Source organism: Lontra canadensis, unplaced genomic scaffold, assembly GCF_010015895.1.
Source record: "Lontra canadensis isolate GAN:19392208 unplaced genomic scaffold, GSC_riverotter_1.0 scaffold59, whole genome shotgun sequence".
In the NCBI taxonomy this organism is placed as follows: domain Eukaryota; kingdom Metazoa; phylum Chordata; class Mammalia; order Carnivora; family Mustelidae; genus Lontra; species Lontra canadensis.
In genome coordinates, this window is record NW_022631053.1 from 10,081,720 (window position 1) to 10,094,931 (window position 13,212).

Genomic DNA, 13,212 nt, shown 5'->3' on the forward strand with positions numbered 1-13,212 from the left:
CCAGTCCCCGCCCCAGTCCCCGCCCCGTACCTCCTCTGTACGCCGCCAGGCGGCTCTGCAGCGGGAGAAATGCCAGGTCTCGCGTAAAGCTCTTCTTTAAGTGGGAGCCTGCCCCTTTAAATACGCCGCTGTCGGAGACCAAGTAATTTAGGACTTCCGGACATGCGCGCAGCGTTGTGCCCAGGAATTCCTTAACTTGGATGCGAGGTAGACCGATAGAGCTTCTTGCGAGATGTGGGGCTTTGTGCAGGGCAATGACGAGATTAGCGTTGGGACCCCCGACTTTTTGCCCGAAAGAGGGAGGCGACATGAGCTAGTATCAGCGTTGGGGCAGGCGGGGCTTGTGGAGGGATAAGCAGGTGGAGACGCTGGCTGTGCTCGGGGTACTTTTGATGCGCCAGAAGGCAACCCCGCTAGAGACTAGTTCTGCGAATTGGTGGCGAAAAGCAAATAGGCGTGACTGCAGTTGAGCGTTGGCATTTGAAGGAAGAGCATGAGGGGAAAAGCGCTTCCTGCTGCCTTTCTAACATCTCCGCAGAATCTGCCCCCAACCAACAATTCCCCAACCTTGGGTCAGCCACACTACCCACTCGTCTCCGCCCCGCACCCTCGTCAAGAAGTCTGCTGTCTAGGAATACTGCCTATTTGTGTTAAACTGGACGTGGGCTTCTAGCCTCCCTCCAGCTCCGTTCCACTCTTTCACTAAGATGCTCAGTTGTAATTCTCTGAACATTACGTTCTTCTCAAGGTGTTCTAGCTAACCCAGTAGCTTAGAAGGTCTTTATATCTTCTTCCTTCTACTGGGGAAAGAGTACGTCATTATTCTTTACTAGGACAGCCCTAAAACTGCTCTCGATAACATTGCTTTCCAACTCTTGGACTTCTTCATCACATTGATCTGCTCAGTGCCGTCATTCATCTTACTGAAACGTCTTTTTGGACTGTGTCCTTTTTCTACTCAAACACCTCCAGTAGCTATATGTTGACCACCCGACGCATTCCAAGTTCTTGGTTGGGCATTCACTGTCTGGCAGTTTGGTTCTAATCCTAGCTGTATTTTCCAGAACTGTACTACAAAACTTTTCCTCCTATTGTTTATGTATCTGGGCTGTTTAGTTTTCCCTAACATATTGCATATTTGTATGTACTTACGATATGTCTCTACCTTATTTCTATGTCTTGAATTGTTTGGAGGACTTAAATGGTCCCTTGTATTATGCTTTCTCTGGTTATCATAGGTGAAAGTGATCTGTTGGTTCCTTTATATCAGTCAGGGACAACCTTTCTGAGTTGTGACTGAGGAATTACTAATTTAATCAGCGGGAACAGTTAACACAAGGAATTGAAGAAGGCCATTGTAGTTGGAGTATAGTGCGTAATGGAGAAAGGGTACAAGATAAATTTGGAGAACAGATAGAGTCCAGAATCTTAGCGGTTTCTGGAATCCAGGGTAAGTAATTTAGATTTCATTATCAATATGATTAGAGGTCTTAAAGAGCTTTGTGATATGATTTAACTTACCTTTCAAATTATCGTTCTGGCCATGTGGAGAATAGACAATAGTGGATGCGTTAAGTAGAGGCAGATTCGAGACCTTCACAATATGTAAGAATTTCTAAGATGGGAGTGCTAAATGATGGAAGGACAGCAAGAGTAATCAGAGAGCCAGACGCTTAAAGTTGATGTAATTTTTGGTGTTGAGAAAGTCAAGGTTATGACCAAGATGAAGTAAAAGTGACTTGAAGTGGAGATCAAGGAACAGAGGGACTGTGGTGTTAAACAGATGATGCATATGGATGGACATGGAAGTCATGCTGGATAGGAAGACATTGAGGGAGTTGTTAAAATCATCTGTGAATGAAGAGGAGTCGTCTGGGGACCAAAGAGAAGATGATAGCAGATGGCAAAGCCTGATCGCATGAACTTCAAAGGCATTGGGATTTGGGGGAGGTAGAGGAGTGAGAAATGGTTTGCAGAAGTGGCAAACAGAAAATATTTACTTCCTCCAGGTCCTAAGTTAAGTAGGTGTGAAAGGAAGAATAGCTTTCACTTGAGAGGACTAGAGAAGCAGCAGCATGGGGAAATAGCTAGGTTTCAGTTACGGCAAGAAACTGAGGAGGCTGTGCAGGAAATTAAGGAACAGAGGAAAATAAATATATCCTTATGTAGTTTAGGAAATTAGGATATAGAGACTTTGCTGTGATTTCCATGTGACACGATGCATGGGGCACTTTATTAAATTGGTTCAGATTAGTAGAATACATTTTAGAAATGGGATGAAGGTCCAGAAGATGATGAGTTACCTAGAGAGGTCGTTAGTATTTGAATAGTATGTGGTCCTTGGGTGTTTTATCTTTGATATAGCACTATCTGGTATGGTAACTGTGGGCTGTGTGAAGAGTGAATAAAAGCTTTTTCAGAGGATTATTCTCTTACCTACTGCTTAGGATTTGTGAAGTGTTCTTCTCTCTGATGCCAGTAACACGGTTGGAATTTTCCTGTGGGTCAACATCAAAAGTTTGTATCTGTAAAAGTCTGGAACTGGGTTTTCAAGAAAGTTTAAGGCTCAGGATTAATTTAAGTGTGTTTTGAAGCATAATCAAATTGCAAGCTGGTTTTTAGAACTTCATTTATCTATCAATTTGGACTATTTCTTCCTGTCTTCTAGTCCTTTCTCTCATCTCTAACCCCTAATATATAAAAATCTAGCCACAAATTCTCTGGAATAAGCTGGAAATTTTCAGGGATGGGATTTAGACAAATAACTTTAAGTCTTATGTTCTGGTCTCTTTGTGGGCCTACAAGTAGGATTTTTAAAGTAAACTTGAAACTGATCCATTTCAATCCTGGATAATAGATGGAAGCTTGGAGTGGGTGGAGAATGAAGTTGCAAATCATCAGTTATAACAGAAAAGATTACCTGTTAATTCATTTTGGTATAGAAGAGTGAAAATACATATGACATATAGAAATAAATTGCTAATGCCTTTTAAGGGGACTCAGGATTGAAAGGGAGAAAGAAAAATCCTACAAGTATATTTCTTTATTGTTATCCATAACTTTTCTTTCTGGTAACTGACTGCCTCTTTGTTTCTTTTGTAGGCATTGTTATTTAAGAATGGAAGAGGATACAGATTTTAGGATCAGGTTTAGTTCCTTGCGTTTCATTACTGATCATGTTGGATTTCATGGCACTATAAAAAGTTCACCAAGTGACTTTGTTGTTATAGAGATTGATGAACAGGGACAGTTAGTTAATAAGGCCACCAATGAGCTGATTAGTAAAGTACAACCTGAGCCAAATAATTTTGCCAAAAAGACAAAACTTGATTTTCAAAATTTATCCTTTAAAGAGGGAAGGAACCAAGAAGTCAGTACTTTCACTGGGTGCTCTGATGATGACCACAATAATCAGTCTCCTTCAGAAAAGGAAGATACTATCAGTGACGGAACTTCCAAAAGTGAAGAAGAAAAAGTTGACGTTTTAGGCAACTTGTTAGATGAAAAAACTAATGAATTACTGAATCACTTTGCCTGCGATATAAAAGAGAAGTGGAATTCTAAAACTGAGCTAATTGGATCATCTCCTGAATTCTCATTGGGCAGAATCCTTGACAAAAACCAGAGGGCTATTTTGCATAGTGCTGTTAGGCAGAAATTCCCCTTTTTAATAACTGTTGGTAAAAACAGTGAGATTGTTGTAAAACCGAATCTTGAGTTTAAGGAACTCTGTCACTTGGTATCTGAAGAAGAAGCATTGGACTTCTTTAAATATTTGGATGCAAAGAAAGAAAATTCCAAATTTACCTTTAAACCTGATACAAACAAAGACCACAGAAAAGCAGTCCATCATTTTGTCAACAAAAAGTTTGGAAACCTTGTAGAAACCAAATCTTTCCCCGAACTTAGTTATAATGCCGGTAATCCAAATGTAGTGATTACAGTAAGATTTCGGGAAAAAACACACAAGCACAGGAAAAGGTCTCTTTTTGAATGCCGGGATCAAAAAGTTATATACACAGGTAATGTAATAAATCATTACCATTTTCTTTGATAAAGTTAGTTAAAATTGTGTGAAAGATTAATAATTTCAAATGAATTAAATAGACTTAACCAGAGGGGTGTCAGAAAAAATATTTGGGTGTGGTTTTTAGTGGAAGATAAAGCCTTTCGAATTACACTAATTTTAAGAATTAATCTTATTGATCAAAGTATGGTTAACACAGATGCTTATAATTAACATAGTCACAAATGTACAAGGTTGAAGGAGTTATTTTGTGTTTAATATGTTTTATTGGAGATAAATCTTGATTTCATATTTTAGAAGTTATTTTAATTAAAACTAAATACTCAGATAAGTAGAATATGTCTGCTGTGCTTGGGAAAATGAAGAGAACACCTTGTTATCTAAACAAATGAACTTCACCACGCAAGGCAGAGAACCTCCTTTCAAGGAGCTCCTTCTTTGTCACTCTTTTAGAGAGGAGGTTCTCAAGCTTTAACATGCATTAAAAATCATGAAAAGGGCCTGTTAAACAGATTTCTGAGCTGTATTCTCAGAGTTTCTGGTATACAAGGTTTGGGGCAGGGCTTTCAGAAATGCCTAGGTGATACTTTTTCTCCTCGGTCCGGGGACCACATTCTGAAAATCACTGTTTAGCAGGTATATTCAATCCCTAGGCCTGGAAGGAACTGATGAAATCTTATTCTACAAGTCCGGCTGATCAGGTTTAATTGGTCTGTATCCTACATGAAGAATAGGAAGTGTTTCAGATGGTCTTGTTTTATAGATAGAGCAAAGCTTTTAAATTTTTTTTCCTGGTTAAACACATTATTTAATTTTATTTATTTTTTAAGTTTTTATTTTAATCACCCAATGCTCATCATGATGAGTGTACTCCTTAATCCCCATCATGTATTTCACCCGTCCTCTTCACCTACCTTCCCCCTGGTAACCAGCAGTTTGTTCTCTGTAGTTAAGAGTGTTTCTTCATTTGTCTCTCTGTTTTTCCCCCCTTTGCTCATTTGTTTCTTAAATTCCACATATGAATGAAATCATATGGTATGTGTCTTTCTCTGACTGGCTTCACTTAGCATTACTCTAGCACCATCCATGTCATTGCAAATGGCAAGATTTCATTCTTTCTTTACTGCTGAGTAATATTCCATTTTATGTATATGCAACCTGTTTATCCATTCATCAATCCATCAGTGGACACTTGGGTTGCTTCCATATCTTGGCTGTTGTAAATAATGCAGCTATAAATGTAGAGGTGCATGTATCCTTTTGAATTAGTATTTTTGTAATCTTTGGGTAAATACCCAGTAGTGAGATTGCTGGATTATAGGGAAGTTTTATTCTTAACTCTGAGGAAACTCCATACTGTTTTCCACAGTGGCTGTTCTAATAGTGCAAGAGTGTTCCTTTTTCTCCACGTGCTTGCCAACACCTGTTGTTTCTTGTATTGTGGACTTACGCTATTCTGACAGGTGTGAGGTGATATATCATTGTAATTTTGATTTGCATTTCCCTGATGATAAGTGATGGTGAACATCTTTCATCTTTTCATGTGTCTGTTGGCCAGCTGTATGTCTTCTTCTTCTTTCTCCTTCCCTTTTTAAAAAAAAAACCTTTTTTATTTTTTATTAACATATAATGTGTTATTAGCCCTAGGGGCCCAGGTCTGTGAATTGCCAGGTTTACACATTTTACAGCACTCACCATAGCACATACCTTCCCCAATGTCCATAATCCACTTTTTTTTTTTTTTTTTTTTTTTAATAATTTCCACACCCAGGCTGGAGCCTAATGCAGGGCTTCAACTCATGACCCTGAGACCAGCACCTGAGCAGAGATCAAGAGTTGGATGCTTAACAGACTGAGCAACCCAGGCAGGCATCTGTTTGTCTTCTTTGGAGAAATGTCTGTTTGTGTCTTCTGCACATTGTTAAATTGGATTATTTGTTTTCTGGATGTTGAGTTGTATCAACAACTTTTTCTGGAAGTTGAGTTTATATATTGTGGATACTAAACCTTTATCAGTTATATCATTTGCAAATATTTGCTCCAATTCTATAGGTTACCTTTTAGTTTTATTGATTATTTCCTTTGCTGTGTAGAAGCTTTTTATTATGGCGTAGTGCCTGTAGTTTATTTTTGCTTTTGTTTCCCTTAGCTGAGGGGACCTATCTACAAAAAAAGTTGCTACAGTTGGTGTCAGAGAATTATTGCCTATGCTCTTTCCTAGATTTTTATGCTTTCAGGTCTAACATTTAGGTCTTTGATCCATTTTGAATTTATTTTTGTGTATGGTGTAACAAAGTGGTCCAGTTTCATTCTTTTGCATGTAGCTGTCCAGTTTTCCCAACACCACTTTTTGAAGAGATTGTCTTTTTCCCATTAGATATGCTTTCCTGCTTTGTTGAAGATTAGTTGACCATATAATTGTGGGTTCATTTCTGGATTTTCTTTTCCATTACATTTATCTATGTGTCTGTTTTTGTGTCAGTACCCTACTGGTTTGATTGCTACAGCTTTGTAATATAACTTGAAGTCTGGAATTGTGATGCCTCCAGTTTTGTTTTGTTTTGTTTTTCAAGATTGCATTGGCTATTCAGGGTCATTTGTAGTTCCATACAAATTTTAGGATTAGTTCTGTGAAAAATGCTATTGATATTTTGATAGGGATTTCATTAAATGTGCAGATGCTTTGTGTAGTATAGACATATTAACAATGTTTGTTCTTATAGCCCATGAACACAGGATGTCTTTCCATCTCTTTGTATCATCTTCAATTTCTTTCAGAAAGAAAGCATTTTATAGTTTTCAGAATATGGGTCTTTCACCTCTTTGGTTAGGTTTATTCACAGGTATCTTTTTTTTTTTTTAAGGTTTTATTATTTAGTGTAATTGTCAATGGGTTTGTTTTCTTAATTTCTTTTTCTACTGCTTCATGGTATATAGGAATGCTACAGATTTCTGTGCATTGATTTTGTATCCTGTGACTTTAGTGAATCCGTTTATGAGTTCTAGCAGGTTTTTGATAAAGTCTTTCAGGTTTTGTATGTATAGTATCATGCCATCTGCAAATAGTGAAGGTTTTACTTCTTCCTTAATTTGGATGCCTTTTATTTCTTTCCGTCTTTAATTGCTGTGGCTAGGCCATCTAGTACTATGTTGAATAAAAGTGGTGAGAGTGGACATCCTTGTCCCATGCCTGACCTTAGAGGAAAGGCTCTCAGTTCTTTCTCATAAAAAATGGGTGAGCCTGGTGGTGGGTATTATGGAGGGTACGTATTTCCTGGAGCACTGGGTGTGGTGCATAAACAATGAATTTTGGAACACTGGAATAAAATAAAATGGGGAAAAAAATGAAGTTAGCTGTGGGTTTTTCATATATGGCCTTTTTTGTGTTGAAGTGTGTTCCCTCTACACGTACTTTTTTTAGGGTTTTTATCATGAATGGTTGTTGTACTATGTCAAATGCTTTTTCTGTGTCTATTGAAATGATCACATGGTTTTTCTTATTGATGTTATGTATCACATTGATTGGTTTGCAAATTTTTAACCATCCTTGCAACCCAGGAATAAATCCCACTTGATTGGTGAATGATTTCTTTTTCTTCAAATTTTTTTTGGATTTGGTTTGCTAGGATATTGTTCAGGATCTCTGCATCTGTGTTCATCAGAAATATTGGCCTTATATAGCAATGCTTTTAAGATAAAAGCAGCAACACAAATTTGCACAGATTGTATGAGGCACAGAAACAGGATTATATAATGTAGGAACTCTGGTATAAATGAAGAGATTGGACCTTGAATCTCTGTGGGTTTTATTTTATATTATGACTTCAGTTCATAAAAAAGGTCTATGAACTTTTTAATCTCTTTAAGACTAATTTCCACAAATGGAAAAATGGAAAAAAATAATACCAAGGGCAAGGTACTTAATAATTTGTAACTTTTGGTTGTACTTTAAAAATGGGGTAATGGTAAAGCCTAATTCACAATGATATTCTATTAAATGAAATAATTAATGAAAAATTTTAATATATATAATTATTCAAATGTGGATGTCTTCTGTCCTGGATATTTGTCTGGTGTGTGATTTGCCTTATTCATGAGAAAGCTGCTAATACAGCACTTGACACATGAGGCATGCAGTAAATGGTAACAGATAAATCTATTTTGAAGGAAAAGCAAAAGTAGCTTTCAATGTGGAAAGGAGAGTTGCTGATAAGGGATTTAAGCAGTTACAGATTTTATACTGCTTGAAATTCTCACCATATTAATTTGAATTATTGAACTAAAAAATTGTGGAAACTATTTATGCATTAGTTTAAATTAGTTTTATAAAAACTATGAATAATTGGATGGATTTATTAAGGGGAGGAATTGATGGTTCACCAGAGAATTGTATGGAGATATTGGGATATCTACAAGTCTAAGAACAAAGAAAAAGACCAAGGTAAAGTATGCCTAGCCCATATTTTGCACAGGCCAACCTTTTGTAAGAACAAAAATAACGCATTTTTAAAAAATTCTTAAATACACCTATCTAAAAAGTAGAACACTTAAAAAAACTTATTTTTATTGTTATAAAATATACGTAACAGAATTTACCATTTTAACCACTATTAAGTGTACAGTTTAATGGTATTAAGTACATTTATTTGACAGAAAGAGAGAGTATATTTTGAATTTGGGGTGTGTATAGTGGGACTAATAGTATTAGTGCCAGAAGATGGATCATTGTTGTCAACCCCAAGTAGATTTTCAGTGCTCTTTTGGTATTCACACAAATGCCTTTTGTGGCCAGTAGAATATGGCGGAAGTGATGGTGTGTAACATCTAAGGCTAGATCATAAAAAGTGTTCTACTTTTTGCCTATATTTCTTGGGTTGCTCACTGTGGGGTAAGCTGGCTAATATACTGTGAGGATATCCAGGCAGTCCATTGGAGAACTGAGGCCTCTGGTCAGCAGCCAGCACCAGTTTGTCAGCCATGAGAGTGAGTCCCTTTGGAAATAGATCGTCCAGCTCCTGTCAGGCTTTTTAATAACTATAGCCCCAGCAACATCTGACTGCAACTTCGTGGGAGAGCCTGAGCTCAAGCCACCAAACTAAGGTGCTCTTGAATTCCTGTCCCACAGGCACTATGAGAGATAAGTGAACATTATAAGCCACTAAGGTTTGGGGTGACTTGTTATGCAATATTAGATAAATGGTATATAGCAGTTGATCTTAGGCATGTGTAGATCACTAATAAGCAGATACCTCAAGGGATCACCTATGCAGATTTCTGGAACTCTGCCTACAGAGCTTCTTCTTATCTAGAACTCTGCCCTGGGAATTCCTGCTTGCTCAGCCTTCCTGAGTTCTAACCTCTAACCCTTTTAATTCAGCATAAATGCTGTGTTCTACCTGGATTCTTCCTCCCTGTGCTATGGTCTAGAAACTATCTAGGCAAAACAAACAAAAACGCACAGTATTTTAGGCTCACTTCCTTTGTTTTCCTTTTCTTTTTGAATCATAGTTCTGTGCTGCCTGTTCTCCAGTGGCTAAAAACAGGTGTTTCATATGTTTTGTCTAGCTTTCTATCTGTTTATAATGGGAGGTCGTATCTTGTACTGATTATTCCAATATGGCTAGAAGTGGAAATTGAATTTTAAAATTTAGTATATAGTTCATTTTCTTTTTTTTAAGCACTTCACTTTTTCCAAGTAATCAGGAAATGTTATAAATCTTATAAATTGAAAGTATAAATTTGGTGGCCTTTAAGTTTTCCTGTGTATTCCCATGTTATTTACTAACTTAGTGAGATTTCAACGTAAGAAGACGAATTTAAATCAATTTATAATTTGATTTACATTTATAATTTATAATTATATAAATTTATACACATTTATAATTAGAATTAGGTCTCATTCTCTTAAACATTCCACATATATAAGACACAGATTTATTAAGACAAATACCAAAATCACGGATTTGATTCTCCTAAATATTCTAAGTTCTAAATAATCACAAACTTAAAAAAATCCTTATGCACTGAGGCTAACCAGCAACAAATTATAAATTTCAGACAATCTGGAGGTTCCTTCCTGCATGGCTGAGCTTGCTTAACAACTAGTAAGTGACATGCCCAGATTGGCAGGGGCAGATTTGACATTTCAAATTCCACTTACCAAACACATAAGCTTTAAAACTTTTATGGATTGGTCTCTTGGCATTCTTCTATGTAGAACAGTTTCCTGGTCTACTTGAAAAGTTTGTAACACCTAGTCAGCCTGCTGCAGCACTTCACCAGATTTTGCATTTCTTTTACTCTTAAGATATTTTAGTGACTTCTGTCTGTTCCACAGATTTGATACATTTGAGGGACTACTATATTTTTTCACATTATTCTTAATTGACTCTAAACATTTGGTTCTAGGACACCTGAAGAGTATAGCTCTTATAAGTTATTGTATACGCCAAACAACTTTTGTTTGTGTGGTTATGACCTATTGATTTCTAACCTGTTAAAACAGAAAAATTGTTGAACCACCATGTTGTACATGTGAACCTAAAGTAATATTGTGGGTTAGCTATACTTCAATTAAAAAACCCCAGAAAATCTAAAAATAATGAATGAGTTTAAAGAAACCTATTAGTAGTAACATGAAAAATAACCATATTTTTTAACTCAAAAATTAGTGACAAGAGGCATTATTTTACAGTGCTGCAAATCTTTCTAATATCTGCCTTAATAAAAGTCAGCTCAAGTCTAATATCTGTTCTTGCATTCAGTCTATTGGAATTTCTTGTTTTGATTGAATCAAAAGAATAAAACTCACCTTTACACAGGTATGTATTTGGGAAAGGGAGGACATTATAGGCCCCATAAAATAATAGGGTCCCACAAATCCTACAAATACTTAAATATTTGATATTTTGATCTTAATGCTTTGATTGTTTGCCATATTTCTTTTCGTTCTTCAAACCCCTAGAACAGCAACAGTTCCTCAAATTGTTTTCAGCCTCCTAAGACTAAATGCTTCCAAGGCAGGGATCATTTTTATTTTATTGACCATTATATCTTTAGCCAGCACATCTTCTGAAATCATTTTATTTCAAGTTTGTAGTTAAATCTTAAAACAAAAAGGTGAAATATCTTGAGGTTATAATTTCTCTACATTTTACGGATGGGCTTTTAATTTCATTTTATTGGGGTACCTGGGTGGCTCAGATGGTTAAGCATCTGCCTTTGGCTTGGGTCTTGATCTCCAGGTCCTGGGATTGAGCCCCATGTTGGGTTCCTTGCACAGCAGGGAGTCTGTTTCTCCCTCTCCCTCTGCCTCTCCCCCTGCTTGTGCTCTTTCTGTCTCTGTATCTCTCTCAAATGAATAAAAATTTTTTTCATTTTATTTGAAGTAAGTCATAAAAACAGCTGTCCTGGAATCAGATGTTTATATTTGAATCTATTTGGTTAGGCTACCCTAAAAGTGGAAAGAACAAATTGTGATTTTGCACACAGAATTAGCTTATATGATTGTCTCCTTTCTTGTACCTGTTTTATCAGTTCTTTAAGAATAACAGATTAAGGGGATAGGAGAAGAATAGATGAAACAAGATGGGATTGGGAGGGAGACAAACCATAAGTGACTCTTAATCTCACAAAAGAAACAGGGTTGCTGCGGGGAGGGGGTTGTTTTGGACATTGGGGAGGGTATGTGCTATGGTGAGTGCTGTGAAGTGTGTAAACCTGGCGATTCACGGACCTGTACCCCTGGGGATAAAAATACATTATATGTTTATTTAAAAAAAAAAAAAAGAATAACAGAGATCATAGTACATTTAACTTATCACGGCTGTAATAAAAAATTTGGAGAAATCTGGGGAGCTGTATGAAAGTACAAAAAATAGTGGCCCTGGTGGTAAAAATAAATTTAGAAAATAATGGATAGTGCTTGACTATTCTTCAGAAGTTATAGCTGTTTGTTCATACTTTAACAATTTTTAAACACTTAAGTTAAAAATATTTTTCTTGTAGAAATTAAAACATTGAAAATATACATTGCATTGTAGATTTTTAACTTTTCCCATAAATTATGTGCACTATGTATATTTTTTTAAACCTACTATTTTTGTGTTTTTAGAGATTATTCATATGAAGATATAAATATATAGATCTTCCCCATTCTTTTAAGCAACTTATGATATTCTAAAATGTGATATTATGTTTAGCTATTTTATATATTCATAAATGGATGGATAGATATATACATACATTTCACATCCTTCTACTTCCTGAATCACATTTATGTTTAATGTTCATTTTTCATAGAGTATTCACTATTCAGGGAAACCCTTGTAGCTGCTGATGACAGTTACAGCAAAAAACCTGAATTTGTTTTCATGGTTTGAGGGAAGAGGGCAGTAGTTTGATGTATCTTATAAGTAAATATGGTGAATGATGACTTGAGGTATTTTGTTACTATCAATGCTGGCAGGTGTATAGGCCAGCATGTTGAGGAATTTCTTTGGTGGTAGTTGGTACTGGGCTTGTTCCTTCTCCCCACCTTCACAATCTAACTCCCACCCTGTTTTAAACACCTACCACAAAGCAAATGCCATTTTTATCTCTGAAACTCCCAGTTTATGGGGTGGGCAAACATAAAGAGAGAAATTATAATGCATGGTGGCATGTGTCATGGTATTGATGATGACAACTTGTGGAAACATGCAAGTTTGTGTAATCAATCTTGTAGAGTTTATTTATTCATTCAGCAATTATTTGAGTAGTTGCTGTGTGTTAGGCTGTGGGTATAACAGTTGAGACACCAAACATGATCCCTGCTTTAGGAGCATTCAGTCTTGGGAACCTGGGAAGAACTTAAGGGAGAACTGCTGCTGCTGTTGGATCATGAAGAATAAACACAAGTATGGCCAGTAAAATGGAAGGAACACATTTTAAACAGAGGGATTCAAATGTGCGAAATTACAAAGCTGTGGAAGGCTCTAAATCCACCCACAGATTTTGAGACAATCTCTGTGTCATACAGGATATACATGCAGAGACTGAAAAGGGAGACTGAGTTCAGATATAAATGCCAAATTAAGGAATTCAGATGTTTTTCTATAAGCCTTTTCTGAGCCAATTAGCTTTTTTCAAATGACTACTGAAATCTAAGACACTGATTTTGTATCTTGTTAAAAAATAATTACATT

General features: G+C 36.4%; 1 protein-coding gene across 5 annotated transcripts in view; it reads left to right on the forward strand.

Moving 5' to 3' along the window:
- The first annotated feature begins 167 nt into the window (after positions 1-167).
- The window catches only part of PUS7L (pseudouridine synthase 7 like), a 71,111-nt gene continuing 58,066 nt past the window's right edge, over positions 168-13,212 (forward strand). Inside the window, exons 1-3 of one of the 5 annotated variants that reach the window (XM_032876987.1) lie at positions 191-207; positions 1,271-1,450; positions 3,103-4,022. In XM_032876987.1, coding sequence (XP_032732878.1) covers positions 3,119-4,022 — 904 coding nt within the window. In that variant the 5' untranslated portion in view covers positions 191-207; positions 1,271-1,450; positions 3,103-3,118. Of the gene's footprint in view, positions 208-697; positions 1,451-3,102; positions 4,023-13,212 lie in introns of those variants that run through there. The other 4 variants (XM_032876986.1, XM_032876988.1, XM_032876989.1 and 1 more) reach the window with 4 other exon arrangements.